Source organism: Eublepharis macularius, chromosome 7 (genome assembly GCF_028583425.1).
Source record: "Eublepharis macularius isolate TG4126 chromosome 7, MPM_Emac_v1.0, whole genome shotgun sequence".
Classification (NCBI taxonomy): domain Eukaryota; kingdom Metazoa; phylum Chordata; class Lepidosauria; order Squamata; family Eublepharidae; genus Eublepharis; species Eublepharis macularius.
The window spans coordinates 116,744,763-116,762,575 of record NC_072796.1 but is presented as its reverse complement, the minus strand read 5'-3'; the positions used below and the strand labels follow the sequence as shown (position 1 = coordinate 116,762,575).

Genomic DNA, 17,813 nt, shown 5'->3' with positions numbered 1-17,813 from the left:
GTTCTCTGTTAAAAACCTAGGATCATATTTTTCTCCCATAGCATGAAATGAATAAATAGATTTCCAGGATCATCAAAAGGACACATTGCCGCACACCCAACTGTACTTTAGCCGGGCTTGAAACTGATTTTACAGAGAAGGCTCTTCATCTCGTCATTGTGAGATCTTCTTTATCCTTATTTCAATGGGCAAAAAAAGAAAGGCCATTTGGGGAGGGCAGATTCCCTGCTTGGTGCTTCCCCTCCCGGTTGCAATTAATATAAGTGAAGATTCATAGTTTCTCTTTTATTCCTTAACCCCTTTATCCATTGTGGGTCTTTTCCTGGTTCATACTTTCAAGGTCATTCAACTGGTTTTCCTTTCTTCTTGGGCTATATTCATATGCTACAAGTTCTCAGAGTGGCTGTTACTGCATATCCTGATTGCCAGTCCTATCTGCATACTCTGTGGATTGGCTTTCTACAAGCTACTGCAAGAATGGCTTTTCAGCAGCATGTCAAAAATTAGATCCCCACCCTGTTATACCCAGGACAGGAAATCAGTGTGCAGGGGAGTTACCATCTCAGCTCTATGTCATGTCTGTGTACAGCCATGCCATGGTTGTATGTTTGTTATATTGTTTGTACCACAATATGCTGAAGCTGTACTGCATACTAAATTGATGTGTAACTCTCTCTGATCATCTGTAACCATATTGCAGATGTTACTTCCTTAGGACCCAGAAAGGGCCTCTCCTGTTATCTTAGAGAAATATGTGAATCTCGGCTAGCCGTGACCTTGACATGTCTAGATTCCAGTTTTCTCTCCTGTTCCCAGATGCTGGGAAGTAGGCATTGTATACCTAATACAAAGTCGTAACTGAATAGGTTCTCACAGAACTCTTGTAGGCTTGCACGCCAAAACCTGTCATTTGGAGTGTGGGGAAAATCAACTATAACATAGATTGCTTGATTTGAATTGTCACTTCTGTCAAGCTCCGTGATGGAGAACAGACCTGAACTGCACAGATCCTAATAAAGCTGATTCTGCTGGAACCAACGTGTGTTCACTGTGGATGGGCTTGAGGGGTTTACCTGCCAGGGACTGACACTATCTGACAGAAGGAGCTTTGATTCCTGAAAGTTGATAGCGTGAAAATCTTGTTGGTGTTTACAGTGCTGCTGGACTTGAATCTTGCCCCTGTCAGGTATGGTAATCACACAGAATCACAGAGTTGGGCCATACAGACCTTCTAGTCCAATCCCCTGCCTAATGCAGGATGAGCCTAAAGCATCCCTGACAAATATTCATCCAGCTTCTTCTTGAAAACTTCCAGTGAAGGGGAGCTCACCACCTCCCTAGGCAGCTGATCCCACCTTTGAACTACTCTGACCGTGAAAAAGTTTTTCCTAATAATCCAGCCGGTACCTTTCTGCATGTAATTTAAGCCTGTTGCTTCAGGTCCTATCCTCTGCTGCCAACTGGAACAGCTCCTTGCCCTCCTCCAAATGACAGCCTTTCAACTATTTAAAGAGAGCAATCATGTCCCCTCTCAATCTCCTCTTCTCCAAACTAAACATTCCCAAGGCCCTCAGCCTTTCCTTGTAGGGTTCAGTCTCCAGACCCCTGATCATCCTCGTCACTCTCTTCTGCACCTCTCGATTTTGTCCACATCCTTTTTGAAGTGGGGCCTCCTGAACTGCACACAGTACTCCCGGTGCAGCCTGACCAAGGCAATATAGAGAGGAACTATGATCTCTTGCGATATCGATGCAATGGCCATTTTGATACAACCCAAGACTGAGTTTGCCTTTAGCTTAAAATGAAATATAAATGTAATGCAGAATGCAATAAAACAATTAAAAGTTGGCAGCTATCTGTTAAACTTTAATCCTGTGTAAGCATGTCAGGGGGAGGGGGGAGGCAGCATAGTGTAGTCTGATCTTATCAGATCTCAGAAGCTAAGCAGGGCCAGCCCTGGTCAGTACTTGGATGGGAGGCCACTAAGGAAGACAGGGATTGCACTGCAGTGGAAGACAATGGCAGATCACCTCTGCTCCTCACTTGCCTTAAAAACCCCTTGCTGAGGTCACCATAAGTCAGTTGTGACTTGATGGTACACACATACATGTAAGAGCCAGTATGTATAGTGGTCAGAGTGTCTTATTAGGATCTGAGAAAACTAGGTTTGAATCCCCACTCTACCAGGGAAGCTTTCTGGTCCAGTCAAACCTACCTGTAGAGTTACTGTGAGTGTAAAACAGAGGAAAGAAGAATGATGTAAGCCGCTCTGGTTCTCCACTGGGGTAAAAAGGCAGAGTATAAATGAAGTTGAGAAATAAATAACATACTGGCAGTGCTGTTCTAATCAGAGTCATACACTTCTAAATCCAATTGCAGTCTGTGGACTTAGAAGAGTTTAACATTGTTTAGGATTGCACTGAATTAAGAACTACTTTTATGCAAAAAAGAATGGTGAGGAAAATATCTGACTAGGGGTGGATTGCTGTGGCTATGATACAAGAAGCTGTGTATTGCATTTGTTACCGAGGACTTCCTGCTGGTAGTGGGAGGTCATCACAGCTAGACTCAAAAACCTTTATTTTAGCAATATAATCCATTCACCTCAAATGAGTGATATTACACTCCTGTTCCAAAATACTGTTTTTATTATTTTGATGGTAGAGAATACCACAACTGTTTTAAATCACGGAAGATACAACGTATGCCTGAACATAATCTACAAATGCAATCATGCCATAATTTATAAATGAAACACATCCTTCCATAAATGATCTAAATGAATGTTTTCAGCCGCTCTTTTGTAATCATGTCATTTTGATTGGAAGTGCTGCTGTCCAAATCTTCCTGAGTCATTCCATGAGGATTGGGACCCTGGAGGATTTCCGTTTTTGTGTAATATGCATATTTGCTGCAGTTGATACACTCTGAATTCTGTCTTTTTCTTGCTGTTTCCTTTAAGAATCTCAAAAGTACCATCCTTGTGTCCATTGGGACCATGTGTTTAATAATTTCTTCTGTTGTTTCCAAGATTGGAGTCCAAAACAGCCTAATTTTAGCATATGTTCAAAATATATGAATTAGATCTGCATTTGATATATGACAGGACCAACATTTCACATATTCATGCCAATATATACATTTATTTCAATCATAAGGGTGTGACATACCACCAAAGTTGTAATTAATAGCCTTTTTTCATAATTATTTATTTACTCATTGCTGTTCTTTCATTTACGTAGTCATAGATCAGCTTCCCATTTCTCCTGTTCCATGTCTTCCAGCAAGATGAGCTCTGCAGTATGTTAATTTCTCAAATAATAATTTATGACTCAGCTGGCCAAATATCATAGATCTTATGATGTGTAACAGCCAGTATCTATCAACCCTGGCATCTGGAAAGTGCTGAGCTCTTAGTTTTGAAGGAAATGATGTTTCTCAAGCCTCCTTGCATGTATACCCCAAAAAGTCAAAACTAATTTTATTTATTAACGTCATTTATGCTCTGCCTTTTTCCCAGTGGGGACCCAAAGCAGGTTATGTTGTTCTCTTCTTCCTTTTATTCTCACAACAACCCTGTGAGGTAGGTTAGCCTGAGAGAAAGTGACTGTCTCAAGGACACTCCACAAGTTTCCCATGTAAGAGGAGGGATTCAAATCTTGGTCTCCCAGATCCTAGTCTTACACCCTAACCACTGGACTACATTGGCTTTCTAAACACCTTTAACTTCACAATTGTTCAGTTTGCTTTTAGCTACAAATAGGTTATTTGCATCAGGTTTTAAATGATGATTTCAGATCACAAATTAAGCAGACTTAACTATCAACTCACCTTGCTTCTACCCGATAGGCTGTCAACATACATCTAATCAGGGCTTTTTTTCTGGGAAAAGAGGTGGTGAAACTCAGTGGGTTGCCCTCGGAGAAAACATGGCTGGTGGCCCCGCCCCCTGATCTCCAAACAGAGGGGAGTTTAGATTGCCCTCCGCGCCGCTCGGTGTTGCGGAGGGCAAACTAAACTCCCCTCTGTCTGGAGATCAGGGGGCAGGGGCACCAGCCATGTGACCATTTTCAGGAGGTTCCGAAACTCCATTCCACTGCGTTCCAGCTGAAAAAAAGCCCTGCATCTAATAGCTAAGGGTATCTCACTGTGAATAAAAAATCCATACAATGGGGCCAGCCAGGGCTGCAGGATGCAAACCAGAGAGGAGAGGAAGCCTGTATTGTCTGTACTTGCTTTGGCAATCCAAAAGGGCTGCTGAGATCTTACAAGATAGTTCCAGTACATTTTACTCTTGATTTAATCAATTATGAAATGGAAGGAGGTGAGGGCAGAGGGAGGCGCTGGGCATTTGTACCGTGAAGAAGAGGGGACTAAGGAGAGAGGTGATTGCTGCCTTCTGATATCTAAAGCGCTATCACATAGAAAATTAGAGCAGAGTTGTTCTCTTGCTTCAGAAGACATTACTGATGAATGGACACTGCCAGTCTATATCACTTTTTAAGCTTTGAATACACTAGTCTCACAATTATAAAAGAAATATATACACTTAAGGAAAGAAAAATGTCACAGTAATGTAAAATTTATGCTGTTCCGGTATAATAATGTTAATCACATGCATTGTTAAATTATGCTTTGTTATTGTACATATGTTTATTAGATTGCTGACAATAAAAATTTATTTTTTTAAAAAATGGACACTGCCAGGAAGTACATTTCAGCTAAATAAATGTCCTTGGGGTGGACTGTTCCTTCACTTGGAGATCTTTTAAGGCAGAGAAGTTGTAGTTGGATATTCTTTCACTGAGCTGGAAGTTGGATGAGTTGGCTTCCAAGGTCTCTTCCAACTCTTATGCTCTGTGACTCTGATAAAATACTAGGAGTTGTTTTGTAGTTTTGCCATTTTCCAAGAATAAAGAGCAAGTTTCTCACTTTGTCAGCTAAGGAATTTTTAAGCAAGCTCTTAAGCGGGTAGCACACTGCAAAAGCAAACTTGGCTACAGACAAGTACCTTCCCAACATTTGACATTTCATAGGAGAGCCCTTTAATGGAATGTAATGTAATTTGCATTATGGAAATTAAATTTTGCAGGCGCCAACAACTGGTTTTTCTCCTTTGCTGCATTTGGAGGGGAAAAAATCCAAAGCAGTGCCCGGCAAGAGGTGGGCCAGAGCAAGCTATTGAGTTTTGAAGCACTATCTTAAGAAGGGGCTAAGCCAGTACAATGGATCTGATGTAAGAAAGCTTTTATGTGCCCTCCCAATACTAGATGGAAGGCCTCTATGACTGATCCTGAGCTATCGGCAGAGACTGGCTATTAATTTAGTGCTCCACTGCAAGGGATGGACATTTTTACAGCTGTAAGTAGTAGTTGCTTTCAAAAAAGTTCCCTGAAGCTGTGTGGTAATCACAAAGGACTGGCGGTCATTGTTGGTGTTTGGAACAGCCCACTTATTCACCTCAGCAGTTTCCTAGAGGTAATGACCCAAAGTAGGCTAATAAACGCTTTCATGGCGTGGCGGCTCTTTCATCTCCATCCTTTACTTTATTGATCTTCATTGAAGTGCTGAACAGCTTTGTAGTATAATTGCACTTAAGGGGCTAAGTATGAATGCTGTTGAGCCCCCCAGTTTGGGAGACTTTTTTTCTGTTTTGCTTTGTTTAGAAAACTCCAATCTAAAGGCTACAATTTAAGGTTAAATGTGAGAATTTCCAGAAATGGAAAACATTGATTTGCCTTTTTGTCTATCTTGAGCACATAAAACAGGCTTGGTCCAGGGTATGTAAAGGAGCTCCCCGCACCTCAAACTGGCCTCCCCAAGTGACGAATGACACTTGAACAGCAAGTGGATTGAGTGGAGGGCAAGTGAACAGGGAGAAATACACTTGCAGTTCAAGTGTCATTCGCCACTTGTAGCTTGGCCCTGTGTTCATTAGAAGAAGACAGCCATTGCCTACATCAGGAAGATTAGCTTTCTGTTTAGGGGCAGGGCTTCTGGAATGCCTTCTAGATAGAAAATTCTCTCCAGTGGGTCCCACCAGAGTCTGTTATCAAGGTCTGAGGAACATAAAGATCTTCCTGGTTCAGAAAAAATGGAGCAGTTATGGATTTGGGATTGGATCCTATCAGTTCCATTCCACCAAGTCTTCCTTTCCTTCAGCAAAGCTTGTTCTCCATCAGATTAATCCTCCATTCACCAGAGTAGAAAAAAGCCATTATTTATTGGAGGAAGTCTTTGTCCCTTGAAGGAAGACTTAGCAGAATGGAGTCATAGGATCCAACTCTTGGTCTCTGTCTTCTTTTTTTAATTCTGACTGCTTATGTTGAGTATTTTTTCGTACATTTTATTATATGAATGTGTTACAGTTCTTGGTTTTGTTGTCAGCTTCTTTGAAGGTTGTAGATGTCGGCTCAAGCTCATCTGTTTTAATTATCCATTTTAATAGATAATTAGTTTTGTATTATAATTCTTGTTGCTTCTGACCTTGGGTCCTATCTGTGTGTTTTTTTTAAATATTCTAGATTATTAAATACATGATATGTTGGGATGCTGTGAATTGAGTGGCAAGCTAGGAAGCCTCACATTAGCTGAGTACTTCGTGTTCTCTTTCAACCATGTTTTAACATAAGGGGCAGTGCATAGCATATTTTCATTTGGGGCGGCACGGGGAGTGAACCAGGGATGTAATAGATTGTTTGTTCTCCTATGAACCAGCCCAACACTAATTAAGAGCCTTTCCAGAGACCTCCATGTTTGGAAGTGTAGCACATGAGAGACTGCTGCAGCAGATATGGTCTTTTCCAGGGCTTTTTTCCTGGGAAAATAGGTGGTGGAACTCTGGGTTGCCCTCGGAGAAAATGGTCAGTGGCCCCGCCCCCTGATCTCCAGACAAAGGGGAGTTGAGATTGCCCTCCGCACCGAGGGCAATCTAAACTTCCCTCTGTCTGGAGATCAGGGGTGGGGCCACCAGCCATGTGACCATTTTCAAGAGGTTCCGGAACTCCGTTCCACTGCATTCCTGCTGAAAAAAAGCCCTGGTCTTTTCTGTGGTGACACCTCAACTCTGTTCCTCAGATGCTCAGCTGGGTCTACTTTGGTTAGCCTTTGGCACAAGGTGAATGACTTAATCATTCAGAATTTGGGTTGGTTTTGGTTATATGTGTGAAGGTGTTGCTGGTTTTAGAAATTTATTTTTTCACTAATGTTTGCAGCAGAGTTTATATAGACTTATTTAAAATGGTTGGTTGGTCCAATCATGGTATTTTTTTTTTTAAAAAATGAAGCTGGCAGTTTGAAGAACTCTTACTGGTTTAGTAGAGTTCCTCTTGTACAAAGACTGGCAAACTCTTAAAATACAGCAATAAGAAAATAAAATATAGACAACTCAAATAAACACACGTAACCCTGTAGATGTCAATTATGTGATTTAACTTTCCATAAGAAAGTATTTGTAATGGATCTTAGGGTTGAAAAAATAGGGTACAATGTACTCTTGAACATAGTCAAATTCTCTTATTTATTTGGCTGTTTATTTCTTCCGAGAATTTATAGGCTGCCTTTCCAGAGACCTGCTCAAGGCATCTTTATTTTTCACTTGAAGCTTTGAGCAAGTACCTAAGAACTTTGGAAACCGATTAGGACAGAATAACCGATGTGGTGTAGTAGTTTGAGTGTTGGACTAGCTCTAGGGAGACACAGGTTCAAACTTCTATTTTGTCCTGAGAGTCACGGGGGTAAACTTTCAGCTCCTCATTCTGTCTCCACCTTGTCACTGTTGCTGTGAGGATAAAATGGAGGAAGGGCTCTATTATATACGCCACCCTGAGTTATCTTAAGAAATAAATACAATCCCCAAAATTATATTTGGCTACCAAATTTTTGCTACTTAAAAAAACCCCAGGGGGTTAACAAAATTCATATAGTCTTCCACTCAGATTTTTTAAAATACTGTTTTAAACTCAAACATCTATTGCCCTCATGTGGCCAAAACATGTCATTTTAACCCAAAGTTGCTACATGTAGATTTGATATTACCAAGGTGTGGTAAAGAAACTTTTCTATGAATGTAAAGGAAAGGCAATTTCAGTAACAAGAACCTCATTGTGAAAATGCTTGATGGCTCAGTACACCAATTTTAAAACGTGTTGGTTAAAATGAAGCTATTATAGTTACAAGGGTTTGAATCAAGATGGGTAGCTGTTTTAATCTGTCAGTAGCAATAGAAAAGAGCAAGAGTCCAGTAGAACCTATGAGAATAACATTTGTGAATAAAATTTGTGAAAGGGTTATGAGTCAAAGCGTTTGAATGTTGAGTTTGAACCGAGATTCTAATTCGGAAATATGCTCATTCACTGATTATTGGTTACACTCCCTCATTCTCCAGGGCCAGTTCATATGATGTAGGTTCTTCTGTTTATTATTTTTCAATGTTACAACACTAAAATATTGAATAAGCCATGCTAGAAATTCATACAAATCGGTCACAGACTACACTCGTAAGAAGACTTTTCTGGGAATAAGCCCCATTGAATAGAATGAGACTTCTGAGTTGCCCTGCGTAGGGCTGCTCCCACTGTATCCATATAAAAACTAGCAGGGAGGGACACATAAAAAGATTGCTTCTACCCATCCACTGTTTAGCACAACACCAGTCATGCATGTGAAAAAGCATTGTGGTTCATAATCAACGACAGTTTGAAAATTCTGTCTAAAAGGAAATTATATTCACCACAACCATAATCTATAATTCAAGTTGTTACACCAGGAAACCATCTAGAGCAGTGTTATCTGTTTAATATTTTTCTGTTACAGTTTAATAGTTTTCTGTTTCTGTTTTCTGTGTACTTTTCTCTTTTCTTGCTGACTGTTTTTCTGCTCAAATCACACAAAGGCCCAGCTGTTTCTCCATGCCACTGTGGGGATCCAAACACATCTTCTGAGGTAAAACATACTTTGCACCCCATGAGGAAGGTAGACTCCATCCCATTAACAACAACAACAACAACAACAACATTCAATTTATATACCGCCCTTCAGGACAACTTAATGCCCACTCAGAGCGGTTTACGAAGTGTTATTATTACCCCACAACAATCACCCTGTGAGGTGGGTGGAGCTGAGAGCATTGTTTTGTGTATTATGGAAATCGGTTTAATGTTTAATTACTAGTACCTTCAGTTTAGGACACATGATCTGCCTTGTTGTGTAAGCCTTGTTGAAGATGTGGGTCAACATTCCAGCCTGCTTTGTGTTGCTGATTGGCTCTCTGTCTGATCAGAATCAGTATGGGAATGAGTTACTGGGTCCATGACTTGCTGCCATGGTGCTGAGAAATGTGTAACTTAGCTTCAGTGGGGGTATGGAGTGGCCAAGCATGAATTGAGTAGAACAGGAGAATCCCATCAAATTCTCTTGTTTGCTGTTTGTTTGCTGGAACAGTCATTGACACCAAATCTCTATTACATTTCGTTGCTCTCCCACTAGGGATATTACACATTCTCGAAAGCATGCTGGCAGTGTGATCCGGCTCTCATATAGAGGAGGCAAAAATGACATTAGAATGCTTAGGTAATTAGGCGGGGGGGAGGCCTAGATCTGAATTTTTTGCTTAATTTGTTTAAACAATTACAGTGGGGGAAGTTCAGATTGTTCTCCTATGGGGCCCAGCTTGTGCCATTTCACAATGCTTAGGTAAGGGGAAATGATACTGTGGTGATCTTAATGCTAAGATCTCCCTCCCCTGAATTTTGAGCCAGGCAGGCAGTAACTGAAACCCCTTTTGAAGGCTTTCTCTTCCCCCCACAGCAATTTGTTCATCATACCTTCTTTAGGGGGCACTTCGTCCATTTCTTTAACATACAGAAACACCATTCTTTAGGGGACACATGCAAAATCTATTTTGAAAGAAAACTTTATTTCTATTTAATTGCGTTACAGATTGCATGAAGAAAAGACGTATTTACAAAATGGGGCACAAAATGATAGGCACAAAAGACCAATAAGGCACAATATATTTTGTTGATAATACAGCTTGTTGCAAAGAAATCCATTTGTACCATTGCATCATATCACTTGGCTTTGGTCCCCTAAATGATAGGTGATAAGCTGCTGCTGAAATATGAATCATACACTCCATAAATGGGTCCAAATTTGGTTTTTTGTTGCTGTAAAAATAGATTTTTCAGAAATGATACTTGGTCATGGTGCACGCACGCACGCACGCACATACCTTGGGTCTTCTAGTTCAATGTTACTTTTTATGGTCCTGTTTAGTAGGACAGCTGTATGCACCTCTGGATTCTTCTAGCATCAGTTTCATTGGGGCCTGAGATAAATCAGTTGAAAAATCCAAGACAAACCAGCACAACTGGTCAAAAACAATACCTGATTTACCTCTAAGGAAAACTAATCCTCCTACCCCCCATGGGTGCCATCAGGAGATAAGAGGATCACCTTAAAATCACATACAAATTTACAGTTATGTATGGTATTACAAAACCTTTTGTGTATAACCTTTTATTAGTTGGCGAGGAGTCATCTTATATTGTACTTTGGGTAATGAAGTGAATCATTTTGATTCATTGTTTCAGGCGTGTTTACTATACATGGTCATTTTCCCTTTGCAAAGTTTCCATTTCTTCCAGGGGAACTGATCTCAGTAGTCTGGAAATCAGTTGTAATTCTGGGAGAACTTCATGGATTAGGCCCCTCATACCTCCAGGACTGTCTCTCTCCTTATGCTCTGACATAGCAGCTTCACTCATCTGAACCGGGCCTTCTGACGATACTACCCTGCAGTTGGGCAAAATCTACAGCTGCCTACGCACATGCTTTCTCTGTGGAATGACCTGTGTGAAGAGGTTAGGGAAGCTCCCACCCTCCTGGCTTTCCAAAAACTCTGCAAAACTGAATTATTTAGGAGGGATTTTTTACTCAGGTAATAGGGTTGTGTTGTAGGAAATGTCTCAGATAGATGCCCTGGGACTATAGACTATTCTACTGAGTACTTCCTGTTGATATATTAATGTTCCTACTGGGTAGTTTCCATGTTGTCAAAGATGTCAGCAATGTTTCATTTCTGTGTTCAGATTTATTCTGCTTTCAAATTTGTACAATCCATACCCTATTGTATTTGTTCATTGAATGTCGTAGCTCTTGAGTTACTGACTTGCTCTTCATACAAGCGGAACTGTGTACAAGCTTGCATGTGAACAAGCTGAAAATTAATCCTGACAAGACTGAAATTCTCTGGGCTAACAGAAAGGCTGACCAGTGATGTGAGATCTCCCCAGTCTTGAATGGGGTCATACTCCCCTTGATGAAAAGTCAGGTTCGCAGCTTAGGAGTACTTCTTGACTCAGAAGTCACCTTAGCAAGCTGGGTAGCTGCTGTAACCCAAGGTTACCCAAAACCTTCCAAAGCTGAGTGAGGATTCAAACCTGAGTCTCCAAGATCCTAGTTCAGCACTCTAACCACTACACTACACTGGCTCTCTGAGGGCCAAACTACAAGTGACGAATGACACAGGTTGGACACTTGTCAGCTTCCCTCAAGTTTTGATGGGAAATGTAGGCAGCTTGGTGGAATGTTGGACAAGTGACAGTTGAAAAGTCCATTGGACAGCAGTCAGAGAGCCAAGATGCAAGACCAGGATGCCTACATTTCCCATCAAAACTTGAGGGAAGCTGACTAGTGTCCAACCTGTGTCAGGCGTCACTTGTAGCTTGGCCCTGAGTTTGCATACTTCCCTGTCTTTGCTATTGGCAGCCAGTGATACAGAATGGAGAGTAATGTGATGATGTCATAACATGATTAAATGGGGCAATGTTGCATGGAGGGCTAAGGGAGAAATGACATGATGGTGCCATTTTGTCTAATTCCACCCTCAATATTGACATCTTTCATATCCTTGGGTCTCACAATGGATTGTGAGGCATTGGGATGATGAGAAAATCTAGTTATTTAGACTACATTCAGTAGATAATAAGATGGCAGTTTCAGGAAACCATGGATAAGGGAAACTATATTATACTCGTATCGGATGAAGGGAGCTTTGACTCTTAAAAGCTTAGACCCAATCTTATTGGTCTTTAAGGTGCCACTGTACTTGAATCTTGCTCTTGTACTGCAGACCAACATGCTTACCCACCTGAAACTACTTGGTTACTGTCACAAACGCACGTCCAACTCAGGCTTAGGCTGACCTTCCCCTACCCTGAGGTAAAGCTTCTCCTGTCTAAGCTGTATACTGGGCTGGGAAGCCTCTGGTAGCATGGTTGATGTTAAGCTTCAACTTTCCTTCTTGTCTCACCCTTAAGGATTATTAAAAATGGTTACCCAGCCAAGTCTTAGTAGGGGACAGATCAGGGGTTTGCGCATCCCTTTAGCAGAAATTGGCACACAAGGCTTGGGGAGGTTCAAAATGTAACAGGTTTATTTACAGTAGGTAAAGTCAGAAGGCAGGTAGGCAGATGTTTGAACTGAATTAACAGAAAGGTTAATTTTCTTCAGAAACTTCACTGGTGTGAGGCACAAAACACTTGGTATAACACTAGGTTGCTGGCTTCTTTCAGAGGTTGACACTGCTTTACAAATGCTCTACTTTTAAAGCACAGACACAGCACGACTTCCCCTTCCTCTCCAGACTTAAGGGTGCTTCCTTTAGACAAACCTTACTAGATACTGGGCAGGTGTTACAGTTATGAGCTATAACTCTGTTCCTGGCACTGAAGGGGAGACTCCTTTCTACCCACTCCCTTGGCCCACTATAATTCCCAGATCTCTTAAGTCTAAGCAGGAGTTAGTGCTGGTTTTTCTCCCTTTAGTCCAAGGACTAAAATTGCTTCACAAATATTTCTTCCTCACACAGGATTCTCTGGCTGACCCACTCTGGTCAAAAGCCAGGCTCCAACTCCCTTTCACTCTGCAGTTTTCTCTCCAACTGTCAGCCCCCTCAACATTCCATCCTCAACTGCCACTTCAGGCTAGCCTCATGGGGTGGGGGGTGGGGGGGGGGGACATGTCAATCCTACTCTTGCTGTCTGGCAATCTCAGCATCTGAAGCTGAGTCTATCACAATTGCATATACAAATTTTAATTCATACCTTGTGAACATACACAATTTATGTAGTTTGATGTCAGGTGAGCCAAGCCCTGCTGGGAGGAATTGAAAACCTACTTTGTAAATCTGGACATTGGTTTTAACCAGTGATGTGGATTTTCCAGGAACATATGAATAGGAAAATTTTCCAGAATTTTAAAAATTCAAATACAAAAAAATGGAAGCAAAAGAAGGCACATACACCATGTAGAATCACTGGAGTTTGACCATGCTTTAGCCTTTCAAATAGGATTGATTTGTAGCACAACAGTCTTGATCATTATAGCTGAACAGGCTATATTTACATACGTGGTATGGAAATTTTATCACAAAATGGACGGCCGGCCAGACACAGCCCCAGACAATCTGGCCAGAGCTCTGGAGGCTGTTATGGCATGGTTGAAACAGAGCAGGCTGAAACTGAACCCAGTGAAGATGGAGGTCCTGCAGCTGGGACGGGGCCTGCGAGATGTTGGGATCCAGCTCCCTGCCCTGGATGGGACACCACTGGCAAAGTTGCCAGTTGAAGAGTCTGGGTGTGCTCCTGGATGCCTCCCTATCGATGGAGGCCCAGGTCACGGCGGTTGCCAAGTCTGCATTTTTCCATCTTCGTCAGATCAGGCAACTTGCCCCCTACCTGATGCCCCATGACCTAGCTACAGTGACCCATGCAACGGTCACCTCCAGGCTAGATTACTGTAACTCACTCTACGCTGGGCTACCCCTGGGCCTCATCTGGAAACTACAACTGGTCCAGAATGCGGCAGCGCGGGTCCTGGCTGGTATATCCTACCAGTCACATATCACGCCTGTCCTGCGCCAGCTGCACTGGCTTCCAGTTGAATTCCGAATCAGGTTCAAGGTATTGGTTCTTACTTTTAAAGCCCTGAGCGGGTTGGGACCAGCATATCTTCGGGACCGCCTCTCCCTGTATGTTCCCCGGAGACCACTTCGATCAGCGGATAAATGTTTACTGGTGGTCCTCAGCCCTAAGGAAGCCCGCCTTGCTTCAACCAGGGCCAGGGCCTTTTCAGTCCTGGCCCCAGCCTGGTGGAATGCTCTGTCAATGGAGACCCGGGCCCAGCTGGACATATTATCGTTCTGCCGGGCCTGTAAGACAGAGCTGTTCCGCCAGGCGTTCGGTGGTTGAAGGGGGCGGTGCCATGTCGGCCTCCCACCTTTAAGGTGGGGGGGGGGTTCTCCCCACCATTGCACTTGGTTAATTTATTTCATTATTGTTTTGTATGTTAATTTTAGTATTGTTGTTTTCTTGTTTTTATTGATTTTAACTTTACCGCCCAGAGCCCCTGAGGATGGGCGGTATATAAATTGAAATATAAAATAAATAAATTAAATTTAAAAATACAGTATTGGGAAATTTTCTGGATTTTTTTTTTTTTGCCACACATGACTGGTTTCTGTCTCCCATTTTGAGGATACAAATAACTTCTTATCCAGCCATTTTCAATTGGTAAAATAGCACCAAATGGGCCCTTGGCTGCCTTCTTACCAGTCTCTCTTTACCTCCCCTTCTACTTCACTGGCTGCCACCAGATGGAGCCTGGAGAATCATAGCAAGATAACTGAGTTTAATTTATTGAGCAACAATAACAGAGATGGACAGGGATCAGTGGCTACGTGGAGACTACTGTTGGTTTAGTCCCTGGACAACTATCATATATTTGCCAGCCTTCTGGGATAAAATGGTGGTGGTTTGAGCAGCATTGTAGTTTATGAACTGTGTGACAAAGTCTACTCTGTATGACAAAGTGCTTTACTGATACCTTGTTATATATTACAGCATTTATATATTGTTTCACAGTTCCTTCTTTCCCCAAAGAATAATCAGTCAGAAAGGCAAGTGGTTACTTATTTGTTCCTTCTCTCTCTCAGAATCAGGCTACATGTGAAGAGCAGAATTCAGGTCCAGTAGTACCTTAAAGACCAGCTAGATTTTTGGGTCTTTAAGGTGCTACTGGGCCCAAATCTCATTCTTCTACTGCCAACAAGGCCACCCACCTGAGATTTCATGTGGAGAACCAGGATTCAAAACAGCTGTGGATGTGTGTGGTAGGGGGAATTGGACTGGAACTGATGAAGAGAGGAATTAACCTCTCTGTTTCACCTACAAGAAGTCACCCAGGCTATCTCCCCATTATTTCAAAAGCCGCTATTGGCCACATGGGCATGGGGTGAAAATAGGGCTCCTGTCATAGCAGTCTTTTTCTTTGGTATGATTAATATCAGTTTAGATGTATGGTGGTGAAGGGGGAAAGTGCTGCAGTATTCATGAGAGGACATTTGGCTGTCATCCCAGTCAGAGCTTTCTGTGGCTTAGAGCTCCGTAACATTATAGTGCTGTAGCAATTACCAGTGTTTCTTTGTTTTTTAAAAAGCCCTTTGGTGGTACAGTGGGAAAATGGGCTGCAAGGAGCTGATGGAAGTAAAATAGCACCAATATGGGTGCGACCTTTAAAAATGCACATCTTTCCATCCAGGCAGTGTGATAATGCACTTGTACTGGAGCGAGGAGAGGGAAACAATGATTAGAACCTGACATGTGGATGCTCCAAAAAAGTGCTCCAATTTGTATGTCAGAGTGGACAAAAAATCCCACATAGAAGCAGCCGTAGAAAGCTATCATGTATCTAGAAAGCTAGCATTTCAGGGGCATGCGTTCTAGCGTTTTAGCCTAGATTTTTCCAGACATGTTTATTTTTTGTTTGTTTGTAGGACGTGTTTATGTGGCGGCAAGTTCAGATATTACTGCTGAGATGCATTCAGACATTGTGGGCAAACAGGTTGTTCTTTCCTGGGCATAAATATGGTCTGTTCACATGGTCAGACATTCCACTTGCTATTGAGCATTCTTGAAAATGCCCTGGCTTAGCTTTAGTCAAGCTCCATTTTGCCATGGTGTCCCAAAGCAAATTGGAGTTTGCTTCCTCCCCGCAAACTGGGACTCTGAATTCCAGTGGAGGAAGAACAATAAGGTCCATCTGTTTGTCATGAGGTCTGAATGCAGCCAGTAGTTTAACTGCTTTATGTACTTTGTGAAAACCAACAGTTGTGAAAAACCTCAAGTACAAGACATTTTGTAGCCACAGATAGGTCATTTTGAAGATCAGGAAAGGCTTCTTGTGTGAGAAGGCTTCTAACTCTTTCATTCTGTGCCTCTTCCAGGTACCTCAGTCAGTGTGTTTTTCTAGCAAGAGCCACGTGCAGCTGTGGAGAGGCATTTTAATTCAAGGCTAAGAGGGAAAGGGTTCAAATACATTTGGCATTTAGCCTCTCTGACTAGGTCATACTATGCACTGCTGGAAAGAAATTTTTGTATCCTTTCTAGGTCTCAAGGAAATATACAGAACTTCTCTGGTCCTTGCCGATCTCTGACTTTTGTCCTTGTTTCTTCTCTTTAGGAAAGAAGACACCCAAGACAAAGGAAAAGAGGAAGAAGAAAAAGAATTTAATGGAACAAGCTCAGAAGCAACACAGCCTCTTCCTCGCCACAGACCGAGCTGGTCAATAGTGACTTTGTTGTGTGGGAATCCATATGGGGATTGTGTTTGTTTGTTTGTTTGTTTGTCTGTCCGTATTTTTGCAAAATGCACAGAAGCTGCTACCTGCTCCTGCACTGCAATTCAGCTGCTTTGACAGTATTGGTTGCAAATAACTTGTGAAAAAAGAAGTCCACAAGCTTGTTTGTATGTGTTTATTTATACTTTGGTTTTGTTCTTGTTTTTTTTTTAATCTTTCCCCAAGCCTGGAGACTACAGGGGCAGAAGAAGCACACTGAGTTGAATCAGTGTGTGTGTATATGTGTGTGTCCAAGGCTTTTTGTTGTCGTTTCGTTTTAATTCAGTGCCTGCGAGATGGAGACAGTCCACTGCTCTGCACGGAAGTTTGCAGCAGGTTCTTAAAGGCTGCAAGTCACCGTTGGTTAACGGACTTGTGCATATTTATATAAGGATGAAAAATGTGGTAGGGGAGGGGAATTAGAATTGCATTTATGGCCTTTGTTTCTCATATTGTACTTTTCAAGAATAAATAACACTAAGCAGATATTTATAGATAATGGGTGGAATCTGAAGTTACAGCAACACAGTAAACTTGCAGAAATGATTTTTCATTGGTTTCCACTTCCTCCTCCTGTGCCTCCTGAAAAGCTGTTGTTGTGCATCAAGGGGCTTTCCTAAACAAGGTGTGGGAAGAGGGGGCTCCAATGGGTTGGGGACTCATGAAACTGCCTTTCTGTGAATATAACCTCTGTTAGCATGTCACACCTTTTATGAAGAGGGAGGGCAATTTCCTCCTCTCCACTGTAGCCTCTCATCATGTTCTGTTTTGGAGGTGTAACAACCACCAGCAGCATATGGGGAGGCACAAGAGGCTCAAGGTGGGGGGTGGGAATCATGCAGACTTGCTACACTGGCAAAACTTTGGATTCAGCCCTCCATATTTGGTCCTCAGCACCTGTTATAGTGGAACAGTCGTATAGTAAAACTGCTCCCCACAGGAGTTGCTGCTTAGTATTCCAGGAGTCCAGCAGTTCCCATGTGTACATATTATGCTGTCTACATATAAATAAAACTATTTACAATACATGCGTGTCTGTTTTCCATATGTGTGGCACATTGTTCACGTTCTCTGTTACATCCCTTTAATTCTTATTAGGCATGCAAATATGTGCACGTGCTCACATGCAGATCTT

At 42.1% G+C, this 17,813-nt stretch overlaps 1 protein-coding gene across 3 annotated transcripts in view; it reads left to right on the top strand.

Moving 5' to 3' along the window:
- The window catches only part of RSPO2 (R-spondin 2), a 158,977-nt gene extending 141,418 nt beyond the window's left edge, over nt 1-17,559 (top strand). For all 3 annotated transcript variants that reach the window (XM_054985328.1, XM_054985326.1, XM_054985327.1), the window contains one exon: nt 16,522-17,559. In XM_054985328.1, coding sequence (XP_054841303.1) covers nt 16,522-16,631 — 110 coding nt within the window. In that variant the 3' untranslated portion in view covers nt 16,632-17,559. The remainder of the gene's footprint in view (nt 1-16,521) is intronic.
- Nucleotides 17,560-17,813: the final 254 nt, after the last annotated feature.